A 17,189-nucleotide genomic window follows, 5' to 3' on the forward strand; every position below is an offset into this window, starting at 1 on the left:
TTATATTACTTACCTTTGTAAGTATAGCCATTCTAATGGGTAGGGAGTAGTATCTCATTGTGATTTTTAATTTTCATTACCTTAATGACCAATGATGTTGAACATCTTTTCATATACTTACTAGTCATTCTTATATCTTAGAATAGACATAGATGAAATGTCTATTCAAGTCTGTACCAATTGAGATGATCATATACTTTTAAAATTTATTAAAGAAATAATTGCATTAATAGATTTTCCAAAATGTTGAACCATCCTTGTACTTTTGGATTAAACCTCATTTGGTTTGATATACTGCTATATTCAGTTTGATCATAACAGTGTGGATCACAATGAACTGTGGAAAATTCTTAAAAAGATGGGAATACCAGACAGCCTTACTTGCCTCCTGATAAATCTGTATGCAGGTCAAGAAGCAATAGTTAGAACTGGCCATGAAACAACAGACGGTTCAAAATCAGGAAAGGAGTACATCAGCACTGTATATTGTCATCTTGCTTATTTAACGTAAATGCGGAGTACATCATGCGAAATGCCAGGCTGGATGGAGCTCAAGCTGGAGTTAAGATTGCTGGGAGAAATATCAATAACCTCAGATATTCAGATGCACCACCCTTATGGCAGAAGGTGAAGAGGAACTGAAGAGTCTCTTGATGAAAGTGAGAGAGGAGAGTGAAAATCCTGGTTTAAAACTCAACATTCAAAAAATGAAGATTGTGGTGTCTGGTCCCATCACTTCATGGCAAATAGATGGGGAAGCAATAGAAATGGTAACTGACTTTTTTTTCTTGAGCTCCAAAATCACTGCAGATGTGACTGCAGCCATGAAATTAAAAGACGCTTGCTCCTTGGGAGAAAAGCTATGACAAATCTAGTCAGCATATTAAAACACAGATATTACTTTACCGACAAAGGTCCGTATAGTCAAAGCTATGGTTTTTCCAGTAGTCATGTATGAATGTGAGAGCTGGACCATAAAGAAAGCCGAGTGTCAAAGAATTGATGCTTTAGAACTGTGGTGTTGGAGAAGACTCTTGAGAGTCCCTTGGATTTCAAGGAGATCCAACCAGTCCATCCTAAAGGAAATCAGTCCTGAATATTCATTGGAGGGACTGATGCTTAAGCTGAAGCTCCATACTTTGGCCACCTGATAAGAACAGGCAACTCATTGGCAAAGATCCTGATGCTGGGAAAGATTGAGGGCAGAAGAGGAAGGAAGTGACAGAGGATGAGATGGTTGGATGGTGTCATCAACTCAATGGACATGAGTTTGAACAAATTCAGGGAGATAGTGAAGGACAGGGAAGCCTGGTGTGCTGCAGTCCTTGGGGTTGCAAAGAGTTGGACACGACTAAGCAACTGAACAACAATAAATAATTCAGTTTGTTACCACTTTCGTTCAGAACTTTGAGTGTAGCTTTCTTTCCTGCTGCCCTTATGGTTTTTGATGTTAGGATTATACTATCCTCATTTTAAAAATAAAATATTTTCATTTTTTGCATGTTCATGAACCGTTTAAGTAATAGAAATTACCTATTCATTATTTGATGAGATTTCCCCTTAAAATTTTTGGTCCTGGTACCTGGTGGAGGTAAAATTTCTATTATTTTCTTTTTTAAAGTTTTTGTTTATTTACTTATTTTGGCTGTTCTGGTTCTTTGTTGCTGCACACAAACTTTCTCTAGTCCCGGCAAGCAGGGGTTACTCTTTGTTGCAGTGTATGGGCTTCTCTTGTTGCAGAGCATGGGCTCCAGGCACTCAGCTTGTGAGCCTAGTTGCTCCACGGCCTGTGGGATCTTCCCAGACCAAGAATCAAACTTGCATCCACTGCATTGGCAGGTGACTTCCTAACCACTAAACCACCAGGGAAGTCCCTATTATTTTCAATTTATATTAGGTTATTTAAGTTTTTCACATCTTGAATCATTCTGATAATTTATATTTTTCACAAAATTGTTCATTACATTGCGATTTTAAATTTTATTGGTATAAAGATGTATATTATATTCACTTGTAATTCTTAGATCTGTGGTTTTAGCTCCATATTAATTCTTAATATTTATTAAGAAGACAATATAATATAATTTAATATTAGCGGTATGGCCTCTGACATCACTGGCTAACTTGGGACTCTGGCTCTGCCACTTGCTTTCCGGTTAGCCCTGTACAAACAACTTTGTCATGGTTTCTACTTTTGTATAATAGGGGTTATGCCACCCTCTATAAAAAAAAATGAAGGATCTATTTTGTGTCAGACACTGTTCTAGGTGTTGGAAATATAACAGTGAACAAAACAAGAAAATGTTGTGTTGGTGCAAACATTAATAAGAAAGATTAAAAAAAAAATCTGGTATGTGAGCGAGAAGTGCTAAGGAAGAAAAATAAAACAGGAAAGGGGAGATGTATTTTAGGTTGGTAATAATAATATCTTTTTATCAAGTTGATATAGAATTAAGTGTAAAGTGCTTAGCACAATACCTGACACTTAGTGCTCAATTTTAGTTCTTGTAATAATACTAACCATTTTTTCTTAATCAAATTTATTAGTGGCAGGACTATTTATTGAACTTTCAAAACTCCAGCTTAAGTCTAATGTTATTTGATTTTCATTGATTTCTTCTTTTATTTTTCTTAATTCTTTCTTTCTCCTTACTTTTGGTTTATTTTTAAACTTCCTAAATTAAATGTTTATTTATTTTCAGTCTTCTTATTTTCTAATAAATGCATTTAAGGCTGTATATTTTCCTCTGAGTACTCCTTTAACTGTTTCTTTTCTTATACAATGTTCTAAATGTTATTAATTTCTTAACAGTCTATGATTTTAGTCTTCTTCTTTAATCCAAAAATTACTTTGAAGTGCTTTTAGAATTTTCTGTGGGATGTATCTGATACTCATATGATTCTGTGTTAATTTATCTAGCCTTTTGGTTTTCTATCTGATTTTCTTCATTTTACTAGGTAATTGTGAGTTAAAAGATTTCAACTTTTAGAAATTTTCTCTGTGGTTGAACACAAGAATCATTTTTGCAAACATTACTTTGGATATTTTGAAAGTATGTACCCTCAGCCCTCCATATCTGTGGGTTCTACACCTGCAGATTCAACTAATCAATGACCCAAAGTGTTTGAGGAAAAAATTTCCAGAAAGTTCTAAAAAGCAAAACTTGAATTTACTGCACAGTGGCAACTATTTACATAGCATTTATATTGTGTTAGGTATTATGTGTTAATCTAGAGATGATTTAAAGTCTATGGACAATATGGGCAGGTTAAATTCAAATATTAAACCAATTTATATAAGGGAATTACACATCCATGAATTTTGGTATCTGACAGGCCTGGGGGCTAAAGGGTTAGGGGCTGAATCCTGAAACCAATCCACTACAGAAACTGAGGGGCAACTATATACTCCTGGTTTGTCAAGCATAAAAGTGTATGTATGTGTGTGTTTATAAAACCAAACATGATGTTTTTGTGATTCAAACTTTTCACTTTATTAATTTTATTGAAATATAGTTGATATGTATGGTCATTTAAATAATTTTAATTCTTCAAGCCCATTAGCAAAATTTATCTTTCCATTTGTTTGTGTTATCTTCAGTTTTTTCCTCCCAGTCTATAGGTTATCTTTTCGTTTTGTTGCTGTATGGGAACTTTTAAGTTTGAGTAGATCTCAAATGTTTATTTTTCTTTTTGTTTCTATTGCCTTGGGAAATTGACCTAAGAACACATTGTTAGAGAATGTTTTGCTTATGTTCTCTTCTAGGAATTTTATGGTGTCGTGTCTTATATTCCAGACTTTAAGCCATTTTGAGTTTGTGTTTTTGTATGGTGTGAAGATGTGTTATAAATTCATTGATTTGCATGTGACTGTCCAACTTTCCCAGCACTACTTGTTGAAGATATTGCCTTTTTTTTATTGTGTGTCCTTGCCCACTTTGTTGAAGGTTAATTGACCATAGGTGTGTAGGTTTATTTCTGGGCTCTCTGTTCTGTTCCATTGATCTATATGTATGATTGTTTTCTTAATTTTTTCTGATAATTTGTTGTTAGTATATAGAATAAATATCTGCATATTCTATATCTTACAATTTTACTGTATTCATTTATTCTAATAGTTCTCTGGTGGCATCTTTAGGATTTTCTGTATATAATGTCATGTCATCTGCAAACAGTGATAGTTTTACTTCTTCCTTTCCAATTTGGATTCTTTTTACTTTATCTTATCTAATTGCTATGGCTAGGACTTCCACTACTTTGTTGAATACAAGTGAAAAGAGTAGATGTCCTTATCTTGTTCCTGCTCTTAGAGGATAAGAATTTTTAACCATGTAGAAGGACCAGATAAATGCTTTTGGTTCTTTACCACTGAGTATGATGTTCACTGTGGGTTTGTCATTATGGCCTTCATTATGTTGAGGTATGTTCCCTCTATACCAACTTTCTGGAGAGTTTTTGTCATAAATGCGTGTCAGATTTTGTCAAAAGCTTTTTCTGCATCTATAGGGATGATCGTATGATTTTTACCCTTCATTTGTTGATGTGGTGTATCACATTGATTGATTTGAAGATATTGATCTATCCTTGAGTTACTGGACTAAATTCTACTTAATCGTGGTGTATGATTCTTTTAATATACTGTTGAATTTAGTTTGCTAAGATTTTTTTGAAGTTTTTTACATCTGTGTTCGTCAGTGATATTGGCTTATAATTTTCTTTTTTTGTGTGTGGTATCTTTATCTAGTTTTGATAGCAGGCTGATGCTGGCCTTGTAAAATGAGTTAGGAAGTATTCCTTTCTCGTTAGCTTTTTGGAATAGTTTGATAAGGATAGGTGTTAACTCTTCTTAAATGCTTTTTAGAATTTACCTGTGGAGCTCTCTGGTATTGGACTTTTGTTTTTTGGGAATTTTTAAGTTACTGATCCAGTTTTATCACTGGTAATTGATCTGTTTCTATTTTTTCCTGATTCAGTCTTAGGAGATTGTGTATTTCAAGAAATTTATCTGTTCCCTCTAAATTGTCCATTTCATTAGTGTATAATTGTTCATAGTAATCTCTTATGATCCATTGTATTTCTGTGGTATTGGTTTTAATTTGTTTCATTCTGATTTTATGTCTTTTTTCTTAATGAGTCTTGCTAAAGGTTTATCAGTTTTGCTTATCTTTTTAAAGAACTAGCTCTTAGCTCTAAGTCTGTCTCTTTCAGTGATCTTTTCAGTATCTTTTGAGTCTCTGTCTCTTTTCTTTCTGATCTAATCTTTTTTTCTCTCTTTCCTTCTATTAATTTCAGGTTTTCTTTGTTCTTCTTTTTCTAGTTCCTTTAGATGTAAGGTTAGATTGTTTATCTGAAGTTTTTCTTGTTTCCTGAGGTAAGGCTTGTATCTCTATAATCTTCTCTATTAGAACTACTTTTGCTGTGTCCCGTAGATTGTAGATCATTGTGTTTCCATTTTTATTTCTCTTTAGGTATTTTCGATTTCCTCTCTCACTTCTTCAGTGGCCCATTGGTTGTTTAGTTGTATGTTATTTAGACTTCATGTGTTTGTGCTTTTGCAGTTTCTTTTCTTTTCATTTTGCCCAATTCTCTGTGTCTAATTTCTTTGTTTTAGGTATGTTAGTTATATCTTCTGATCTTGGAGAAATGGTGCCTTATATAGGCAATGTCCTGTGGGGACCACCAGCGTGCTCCCTTCTGATCACTGGAGTTGTATGTTCTAGGGGTGTCCCCTGTGTGGGCTGCATGCACCCTTTTTTGGTGGGGCTGACTACTGTAGACACACTGGTAGATGTGACTGGCCCCCAACCTGGTTGGCTTTGAGGCTATGCCACATACAGTGACTCTGGACTTGCTAGAAGGTGAGGTAGGCTTACTGCAGGGTTAGCTGCATGGCCTGTGTAAGCCGTGCGTACACCTGCTGTTGGCCTGCTGTTGTACAGGACTTGGTGCCTACATGGCTGCATAGTAAACGGGAGTGCTAGTTTGCTGGTGGGTGGGCCAGGTCTTGGCAACTGTCTACCAGGGGGCGTGGGGCTGGTTTGTGCCTGCTGGTGGGTCAAGCAGGTCCCAGCACTAATAAGCTAGAGGGAGGAAACCAAAATGGTGCTTACCAGCACCAGTGTCCATGGGATAGAATGAACTCCCCACAATGGCTGCTGCCAGTCCCCTGGGGGAGTCCTAGCTGCTTCCTCCCTCCCTGGGAGGTTTTCCAAGATCAGCAATTGGGTCTGACCTGTTTTTCAAATTCCTGCCTCTTAGCTGGGTTTCAGAGAGTGAGATATTGTGTGCACCCTTGAAGAGCAAAGTCTGTTGTTTCCTCCAGCACTCCAACTCTCCTGGATATAAGCCTTGCTGGTTGTCAAAGCCAGATGTTCTGGGGGCTTATATTCCTGGTGCAGAACCCCTAGACTGGGGAGCCTGATGTGGGACTAAGAGTCCTCACCCCTTGGCAAGGACTTCTGAGATTGTGACATTCCTCCTGTTTGTGTTTCACTGACCTGGAAATGTAGGTTCTAACTGTAGGATGTCTCCTTCCCTCCTTCCCATATTCTTGTACTTCCTACTTTGTGTCTTAATTGTGGAAAATTCTTTTCTGCTAGTTTTCAGGTCATTCCTATAGATAGTTGCTCTGTAAGTAGTATTTTTGGTGTGTTCATGGGAGGCGATGAGCTCATAGTCTTCAGTTCTCTCATCTCAGCCACCAGTCCATATTATTAATTTTGCTTGCTTCCTCTGTTGATTTCTAAGAGAGTTATTAAAGTCATTCACTAATGTAGGGCTTTAGTAGATTCTTTTTGTACTTTTTTTTCCCCTTTATTTATTTATTTATTCTTTTTGTACTTTTAGTAGATTTCTTAAAAATATTCTTTATGGAAACATAATTTGTGTATAATAAAATACACAGATTTTAAGTGTAAAGTTTAATGAGTTTTGACAAATATATATACTTGTACAATTACCACCTCAGTGAAGATACAGAATATTTCCATCACCCCAGAAATTTCCTTTGTGTCCCTCTCAGTCAGTCCCCCACCCAAACCTTAGCAACCACTGAGGAGTTCCATTGCCTTAGATTAGTTTTGCTTGTCTAGAATTTATACAAATTGAATCTTAAGTATATATTCTTTTGTGTCTGTCTTCTTCTGTTCCAAGTAATGATTTTGAGACTTAGCTGTGTTGTTATATCAGTAGTTTATTCATTTTTATTCCTGAGGAGTATGCCTGGTTCATTGTTTGTCTATTTGATGCATAAAGTTTCTAAGTTGTTTTGTCTTATTTGGGAAGAGGCTACTTTAGATTCTGTTCATATCCTCCTGTTGGCAAAAGACATCTGGTCTGTAGTTACATGGGGAAAATATATCCAAGCATCCTGAGTTTTATGCCTGCTTATTAGTTGTCTACACTGATAACAAGTGAGAGAACAAGAGGGAAGACAGATGGTTTGTGGGGCTTTGCTGACTTCCTAAATGGCTCTTTGGCACAGTTGCTCTGGCCTTTGCCTCCCTGTGAGAGCTGTGATGACAGTGCACGTAGAAATGCCCCTGGTAATTAAGATGACTCTGAAACAGTGAGGGCTCTGAATTCCAGGCCCCCACTGTGTGGTACACCTACGTGGAAATCTGTCAGGGAATCAGATCATGGAATTGGCCCTTGTCATAGACACATGGCCATAGAGCAACTTGAATGTTTATGATTCAGTATTTTAAAAGTTTAAGAAGGGTTAAAGAATAAAGTAATTGCTTAAAGGAAAATATTAATTAGTTAATTTTCAGTGATTTGAAGACAAATTACTCAGTTTGTTAATTATCTATAGTTGAGTCTTTTCTCATTCTTTCTTCTGTTTACATTTCAGCTCCTTTTTTGTTGCTTTTTAGTTCCTTTAAAATAGGTAGAGGAAATGAAATTTCATTTGCTTTTACTGGCTACAGACACACTCTGTGTGTGTGTGTGTGTGTGTGTGTGTGTGTTGGGAGGGGTGATTGAAACTGTTTTCTAAAGTAAAAACACCTTTTACATGGGAGATGCTCTGTAACTGTGTAACTTTAGGTGAGTCACTTAATATGTGTATCTGGACCTTAATTTCCTCACTGGCAAAGTGAGTCAAATGCCTGTATACCCATCTCACATGATTCTTAACATAATTTATACGAATAGCATCATTGATGCAAAAGTACTTTGTAAATTTTAAATTTCTATTCAAATGCACACAGTTGACCCTTAAACAATGTGGGAGTGAAGCTCCATATTAATTTACTCTTGGCCCTTCGGGGTGCTCCCTAACTGTAGAGATGTAATAGACATATTCCTGGAATAGCATATTCAACTTTTTAAAAACCCAGCCATTATTTAAAAATCTAATCATTAAAAGATCTTCACAACCCAGATAATCATGATGCTGTGATCACTCACCTAGAGCCAGACATCCTGGAACGTGAAGTCAAGTGGGCCTTAGGAAGCATCACTTTGAACAAAGCTAGTGGAGGTGATGGAATTCCAGTTGAGCTATTTCAAATCCTGAAAGATGATGCTGTGAAAGTGCTGCACTCAATATGCCAGCAAATTTGGAAAACTCAGCAGTGGCCACAGGACTGGAAAAGGTCAGTTTTCATTCCAGTCCCAAAGAAAGGCAATGCCAAAGAATGCTCAAACTACCACACAATTGTACTCATCTCACACGCTAGTAAAGGGATGCTTAAAATTCTCCAAGTCAGGCTTCAGCAATACGTGAACCATGAACTTCCAGATGTTCAAGCTGGTTTTAGAAAAGGGAGAGGAACCAGAGATCAAATTGCCAACTTCTGCTGGATCATCGTAAAAGCAAGAGAGTTCCAGAAAAACATCTATTTCTGCTTTATTGACTATGCCAAAGCCTTTGACTGTGTGGATCACAACAAACTGTGGGAAATTCTTAAAGAGATGGGAATACCAGACCACCTGACCTGCCTCTTGAGAAACCTATATGCAGGTCAGGAAGCAACAGTTAGAGCTGGACATGGAACAACAGACTGGTTCCAGATAGGAAAAGGAGTACGTCAAGGCTGTATATTGTCACCCTGCTTATTTAACTTTTATGCAGAGTACATCATGAGAAATGCTGGGCTGGAGGAAGCACAAGTTGGAATCAAGATTGCCGGGAGAAATATCATTAACTTCAGATATACAGATGACACCACCCTTATGGCAGAAAGTGAAGAAGAACTAAAGAGCCTCTTGATGAAAGAGAAAGAGGAGAGTGAAAAAAGTTGGCTTAAAGCTCAACATTCAGAAAACTAAGATCATGGCATTCGGTCCCATGACTTCATGGGAAATAGATGGGGAAACAGTGGAAACAGTGGCTGACTTTATTTTTCTGGGCTCCAAAATCACTATAGATGGTGATTGCAGCCATGAAATTAAAAGATGCTTACTTACTCCTTGGAAGGAAAGGTATGACCAACCTAGACAGCGTTTTAAAAAGCAGAGACATTACTTTGTCAACACAGGTCAAGGCTATGGTTTTTCCAGTAGTTATGTATGGATGTGACAGTTGGACTATAAAGAAAGCTGAGCACCGAAGAATTGATGCTTTTGAACTGTGGTGTTGGAGAAGACTCTTGAGAGTCCCTTGGACTACAAGGAGATCCAACCAGTCCATCCTAGAGCAGATCAGTCCTTGGGTGTTCATTGGAAGGACTGATGTTGAAGCTGAAACTCCAATACTTTGGCCACCTGATGCAAAGAGCTGACTCATTGGAAAAGACCCTGATGCTGGGAAAGATTGAGGGCAGGAGGAGAAGGGGACGATAGAGGATGAGATGGCTGGATGGCATCACCGACTCAATGGACATGGGTTTGGGTGGACTCCGGGAGTTGGTGATAGACAGAGAGACCTGGCATGCTGCGGTTCATGGGGTCGCAAAGAGTCGGACACGACTGAGCGACTGAACTGAACTGAGTCATTAAAAGATGTGCTACCTCAAAATAAAGTTCTACTTTGCGAAGGTTGTTTAAAAGAACCCTATCATCTCAACAGATGCAGAGAAAGTGTTTGACAACATGCAACATCCTTTCATAGGGCTTCCCAGGTGGTTTAGAAGTAAAGAAACCACCTGTAATACAGGAGACTTGAGTTCAATCCCTGGGTCAGGAAAATCCCCTGGAGAAGGAAATGGCAACCCACTCCAGTGTTCTGCCTGGGAAATCCTATGGTCAGAGAAGCCTGGTGGGCTACAGTCCATGGGGTCACAAAAGAAACAGACATCACTGAGCAACTAAACAACAATAACAACAATCATGGGCACATTGTAAGTCAGAAGCACAGAGTTGAGGAGTCAGAAATACATGGAACCTAGGCCTCCCCTGTAACTAATTGGCTCTTTGATTGAGTTATATTATAGGAGCTCTCTCTTTGTCTTAGTTTTCTCATTTAGAAAATGTGGAAGATAATTCATACTGTCATAGGAGTGCTATGAAGTTACTATCACTACTGTTATTTTGCCGAAGTGATTTATACCCATTTATCTTAGTTTCTCTGTAAATCCAGATTTCCATGTTTTGGGTTTGCTTTAAATTGTATCTACTTAAGGCATGTTTTCAATACTATTTTTGGCCAAGACTGAGATATTGTTGCCTTCTATAACTCTAGGATCTTTGCAAGATCATTTCTTAACAATTTGAAAGAGATGAAAAGTAGTACATTTAGCTGTACAGTGTGTGCCATCGTTCCATTAGAAGCTAAATGACAGGAGGGAGGATACAGTGACATCAGTTGTTAAGACCTGTACATTATTCATTTAACATCTGCTTTTGGTTCTCTTTTTCCCTATGGGGGAATAAATTACATCACATCAGCACATTCATGCTTTGTGTTTAAGCATTTAAAAGTCATTTATTGTATTATTAATATTATTTTATTTCTGCTTGTTTGGCAGCCCCTGAAGTTATCAATGCCCACGACTATAGCCAGCAGTGTGACATTTGGAGCATAGGTGTCATAATGTACATTTTGTAAGTAGCCTGCTAAATGTACAATTTAAAATGAATGGATGTTCCCTAACAGTGGAATTACATAGATTTTAATTTAAAGCTAAATAGTATAATGTCAAGAAAGCAACTGAAGAAACAACTGGGAAGTTATTCTAAAAGCTGACTTATTCATTGTCAGGTCCATCTATTAGGTATTTTTTTTTAATACAATCAAATTGTAAGTTTCAACTTTGCTTTTCAATGATCTATAAATGCTGCAATGCACTGTATGATCTGAGCAAAGTGAAAAACTTGCCTCAACACCTCTCTGATCCTTTGCTACAAACCAAAAGCTTGTTCGTCTTTTCTTGAGATTCACTTACAGAGCATCAGGTAGAGTCACTTACAGAGCATCAGGTAGAGTCACTTACAGAGCATCAGGAAGAGAGAAGGTCCTGGCCCTGGCACTAGGGCTCCCCCGTGGACAGGGCATGTGCAAGCAGCAGGCAGTAACCAGATGAAGGTTCAGTCCAGGGTCCAGGGAGTATTCTCTGGTTCCTAATTCTCTTCATGCTACTGAAAACATTGGTCTTTCTTGTTCTCTCTTTTGTCTCGCTCCCAAGATTCAGTCAGACCCCATGGCCTGTATTTTTCCTTTGAGGCATCCTCACATATTATTCAGTTTCTCTTCACTTGTTTCGTTTCTCCTTATGATCCCTTTCTAGAAGATTATAGTGTCTTGTTGTCAGTTCTCCTTCTTCTGGTTCATCCTTCACATAGTTGTCAGGGTTGTCTTTCTAAATCACAAATCTGATTATACTGCTTTCCTGACTAACAGCCTCTGTTGATTCTCCCTTGCTATAGAAAACTGTCAGCGCATCCCCACATGGCATGATGCAAAGCTTTCACAGCCTGGCTCCAGCATGCCTTTCCAGTCTTGGTCTGCATGTGTGTTCCCATGCACTTAGCCTGTTCTGGTGTCCACTCGAGGCTGCTCCTTATGACTTAGGCGCCCTGTGTTTTATGCCTCTGGGTCTTTGCTCATGTAATTCATTCTGCCTCAGTGTTCATTTTTCTTCTCTACTAACCTCTTTCCTGGGTGTGTCCAGCTCATACATTAGCAACTTCTATTTCCCTGAGTCCTACTCTGCCCAAGCAGAGTTAGTATGTTCATTATGTATAATATACTTTCCCTTACTCCATGGGATTTAAGGCAACATATTAATACAAAGGTGCATGCAAAACAGTAACATTGAAAGAAAAACAAGATGATAATAGTATATGTGCTGCTGAAGCGAGCACAAGAAAAACAAGATGATAATAATCAGGCAAGTTTGCACATGTTTAAGTTTGATAGAATTAACTTTTCACTTTTATGTGTTCTCATTACACTTCTAAAAGCTATATTATAATGTAATGCAATTATTGTATTATATGTATTGTCTCTGTTTTTCTTGCTCTAAATTCCATGAAGGACAGAGATCTGATTCATCTTTGCATCCCTAGTATCTGGCACCATAGTAGACATGTAGGCAGTGCTCAATATATGTGTTTTATATTGAATTAAAGTGAATTGTCTGAGAGTGTTCTGAAAAGTTAGTGGTCATTGTTCTGCTTCTTGGTGAGTATGAACACTTTTGTGTTGATGCAACATTAGTTTTATGGTCATATAGAAGATTTCACTGTGCACTACCTCTTCCAGATCGTTTCTAAATATTGACATCACAGTAGTTACATTTTCACAGTCCTGTGAAATGAAATACACAGGCAGTAGAAATTGGATGTTGTGATTGTAGCTGTAACTCAGATACTCAACACATCACTGCTTAGACTGCATAAAGAGTAAATGTATTCACAAAATTTTTGATCATTGTTTTGTTCTGCTTAGGATTATGTTAAAACTCTGAGCCTTAGTTTTAAATTAAAATATAGCCATTTAAAATTAGTGTTTTATACTCTCATGACTTTTAGACAACACAAGTCAGACATAACATATATATGTAATCTATTATTATACCAATCAAGGTGTTTGCTGCCTTCTTGATTTGAACTTAGTGTATTACACGTCTTAAATTTTTTCCTCCTACTTAAAGATGTAATTTTAATTTTTCTGCTTCTAAGCGTGACTGCATATCATAATAAAGACATCTTTTTTTCCTTTACAGTAGACTCTTACTTAGCTAATCAGTGCCTGTTCATTAATCTATCTGAGCCCAGTGGTCTTACAGATCATTTCCTTCACCAAGGGCACAAATATATTACCTTCTCCAGGGGTGGGGAGGGGTTTCTTGTTTATCAGTTGCCCCTGATTCATTGCTACTTAATTGAACAATGATAGCATACTTTCTCAAGGTGAAATTAATATAAATGCTCTTTATGGGCACCATCTTTTTCTGTTTTGATTCCTGTGAAACAGAAAATAATCAGAAGGCCTTAAGAGGCATTTTTCATGCCTTGGATTCTCTTTTCTGAATGTGCAGAAAATTGCTGTCATAAAATTTCATGTGCTGCTGATTGACCAACCATTAGATACATTTTGTGTAAGTAAAATTGTAAAGAACAGAAAAAACTGAAATTTTTAAAACATAGCCCTTGAGCTATAGTTTCATGTTAGGCAGTGTAGGAGCAGCTAAGAAATCGGTGAATGTGCATACCACTGGTTATTAACAGACTCAATGTGCTGAGCTTTTGCTGGTCTCTACTTGTTATAATAGTAATTGCCCATAAGACCATTTTTCTGACTTTTTTTGGAATGGCATTTAAAAACTAAATAATAGTAAGGCAAATTGAATCAGAGAGAGAAGGGTTAGAATGAGCTGGAGAAAGAGAAAGTATTATAATGAGAGTTTGCGGAACAATTTAATATTTATCGCTTAACAAGAACCTATTGGTAAATGAAAAGCTCTGTTGTCCAGCCTAGTTTGATAAGCTACTGGGATGAAAATGACTCCCCTTCCACACTGGAAAAATCATTATTATCATAATCATTATCATGTAGAATATTTATCAAATGTAAACTTATTCAAAAAATGTTCATGGAAAAGAGTTTTAAAGAAATTTAAGAAAAATGTAACTTAAAAAAATCAGTAAAAATCTGTTAAGAGACCTAGAAATCATTATACTTATGTACATAACAGACCAGCACTTGGAAAGTGTAATGGAATTATGCCATTTTATTCTTTCAGTAATAAAGTGGAAAAGTATAATCTTGAGAACTGAAGAATAGACAGAGTTAGAGTTGCCTCTGTGATGAGTCCAGGTCCAGCTTCTGTCTGGTTGTCATTGGGAGAATCTGGTTGTTGTCTACAGGATTGCCCTCAGATGTTGGGACTGACAATAAAGATGATGGCTAACATTTGCATCTTTTAAGCACACAGTTTTGGACTGGATCACCTATTGACACATAGGCTTGCCGTGCTCTTTGTAAAGTATAGCATAGTACTTCCTTTAAAAGGTTCTAAAGACTCATAGTCCTGTACTATGGAATTTACAATAAGTCCATGTTTACTGTATACACACTACTCACGGCTTTACTGATGTCGGTTGTTACATGTACTCAGCTTTCACCCTTCCAGACTGAAGGGTCACATTCATCATCTGGTTTTCCTCCTTCAGATTTTCTTCATTTTGTATATAATTTTTGAAGAGTTGTGGCTATTTTAATGGATTTTTTATTTTGACTCAGAGCCAGTAGGCCCCAGGATCATTCTTACCATCATCACCAGTCTTTGTGTAACATTTTACCATGGATAAAATTCTTCCATGGTCACTAGAAGAAGTAATCTCGTTAGACTGTGATGACTCAGTGTATCTTTCTGTTAAGTCCAGTGTACCTCAAGGCATAACCTTACCCTTGCTCACATTGAAGCGTTTCTCCTCTGTTATCCACCGCTATTACTGTGCACCTAAACTCACATACCCTTCTGTATTTTAACCCCAATTAAGCTTAGTGTTTTCCCACCTGGAAGAGCTTTGCACATGTGGAAGTTCCAATGAATACAAGAGCCTAACACTAATCTCCCCAAACCCCTTTGCGTCCATTTCTACATCCAGAGAAGTTCCCACCTCTTCCTCTCCTTTCCTTAAATATGAAGCACCACTGCTTTCAAGTCCTGTGGAAACGTAATTTTTTTTTTTGGAAACTTAATTTTTAATAGCCTTATTTTGATTATTTAAAAGAATCTAAACAGAATGATTACCTTTGCTGTAGATTATGTGGAAAAGCACCCTTTATGGCAAGCTCAGAAGAGAAGCTTTTTGAATTAATAAAAAAGGGAGAACTACATTTTAAAAATTCAATCTGGAATTCCATAAGTGATTGTGGTAAGTATAGATGTGTTATTATTTATTAAGGCAAATATGCATAATATAAGAAAGCCAGCCAGTAATTTAGATACTTTAAATCTCTGAGTAGCCATTAAATTTACTTGTAGAAATAAAAACTATTTACTTGTGGAAACAGTGCTATCTTCAGTGTGATTTTTATAGTTGAAACTTTAAACAAAAACAGAAAATGTATACTAAAAATTGAAGAGGAAATTTTCTGATCAAATAGCTAATTTTTACTGAAGACTATAAACCAGGTAATTCAGGCAATAAAACCTCACTTTTGGCCTTAAACTTTATTTAATATTAGCCATATGTACTGATGATATTTATTCTATAACTGATATGTTTCCTTTGTGTCATATAGACCTAATCCTAAATTGGAAAGTATGTGATATTAATTATAGTTGAGATATATAAGGTAGGATTTTTTCCTTTATTTGCAGCTAAAAGTGTTTTGAAACAACTTATGAAAGTAGACCCTGCTCACAGACTCACAGCTAAGGAACTACTAGATAACCAGTGGTTAACAGTAAGTTTCAGTACTACTGCCTTAAAAAAAAAATTTGGCACACTATCATTGCTTATTTCTTTTCATCTGGCCTTATAATCTATATATAGTCTTAAAACAGTCATTTAGTTTCATCTTCTAACAAGTTAAAAAAATTATTGAGTGCTGACACATTTCTGAAATGGGTATTTTCAAACTGTTAAAATTACTACCACAGTTGTTTACATGTGTTTATAGAGGTTTAAATGAACCTTTCTATTGTATCAAGTTCAGTAGAATAGAGCTGAGAAATGTCCTTTATTAAAGATGTGGACTGTTGAAGCAGTCTGTATAGTTTAGTGATGTAAAGTACTGGAACTGTCTACTTCTCTTTCAGCTCTTTGGACGCAGAGAATCTACAAGGACTCAGAAAAGCCAAGGTCTTCTAATAGTGGCTGTTGCCTGGCTTGAAATCTTGAGTCATTCATTTGCATATTGCTTTCCCCCATTACACTAATGCCTTGAGCAGTAACCCTATGTCTTAAGTGATCTTCGTATCCCTGTACCCAGAACATTACGTGGTCACAACAGGAACTTTGGGAGAGGATGCTACTACCTCTCAATAATTATTCTCTCTTCTGTGGTCATGAGGATCCTGACTTTTCACTGGTAACATGCTTATCTAGTCTTCTTTGCTAGTTATCCCCTATCATTGCTAGTTACAGTGCTGGTCAATGAGATCTAAGCACAGGTAAGAGTAATCTCTGGGAAGTGTCCTTAAATGGAGGGAGTATGGCATTCCTCACATCTTCTTTTCTAGTGACTGCACTGCAGCTGCAATGAATGGAGTTTGAGTAGCCATATTAGATAATAAAGTGGAATATAAACAGGATAGCAGAGCAACACGATTCTAGAAACCAGGGCTCTTAGGGTATAGAGCTGCCACACCAGCCCTTGACTGCCTACCTCCAGACTTTTTTTTTTTTTAATTATTATTATTTTTTAATTATTTATTTATTTTACTTTACAACATTGTATTGGTTTTGCCATACATTGACTTGAATCTGCCATAGATGTACATGTGTTCCCCATCCTGTACCTCCCTCCCAACTCCCTCCCCATCCCTCTGGGCCATCCCAGTGCACCAGCCCTGAGCATCCTCTATCATGCATCAAACCTGGACTGGGGATTCGTTTCACATGATAATTTACATGTTTCAATGCCATTCTCCCATATCATCCCACCCTCGCCCTCTCCCACAGAGTCCAAAAGACTGTTCAATACATCTGTGTCTCTCTTGCTGTCTTACATACAGGGTTATCATTACCATCTTTCTAAATTCCATATATATGCATTAGTATACTGTATTGGTGTTTTTCTTTCTGGCTTACTTCACTCTGTATAATAGGCTCCAGTTTCATCCACCTCA

General features: G+C 37.0%; 1 protein-coding gene across 5 annotated transcripts in view; it reads left to right on the plus strand.

The window, feature by feature from the left end:
* The window catches only part of STK33 (serine/threonine kinase 33), a 119,732-nt gene that overhangs the window by 68,336 nt on the left and 34,207 nt on the right, over window positions 1-17,189 (plus strand). For all 5 annotated transcript variants that reach the window (XM_061148038.1, XM_061148011.1, XM_061148001.1 and 2 more), the window contains 3 exons: window positions 10,911-10,986; window positions 15,155-15,267; window positions 15,717-15,802. In XM_061148038.1, the coding sequence (XP_061004021.1) occupies window positions 10,911-10,986; window positions 15,155-15,267; window positions 15,717-15,802 (275 nt within the window). The remainder of the gene's footprint in view (window positions 1-10,910; window positions 10,987-15,154; window positions 15,268-15,716; window positions 15,803-17,189) is intronic.

The sequence above is a fragment of the Dama dama genome, chromosome 1 (genome assembly GCF_033118175.1).
Source record: "Dama dama isolate Ldn47 chromosome 1, ASM3311817v1, whole genome shotgun sequence".
In the NCBI taxonomy this organism is placed as follows: Eukaryota; Metazoa; Chordata; class Mammalia; order Artiodactyla; family Cervidae; genus Dama; species Dama dama.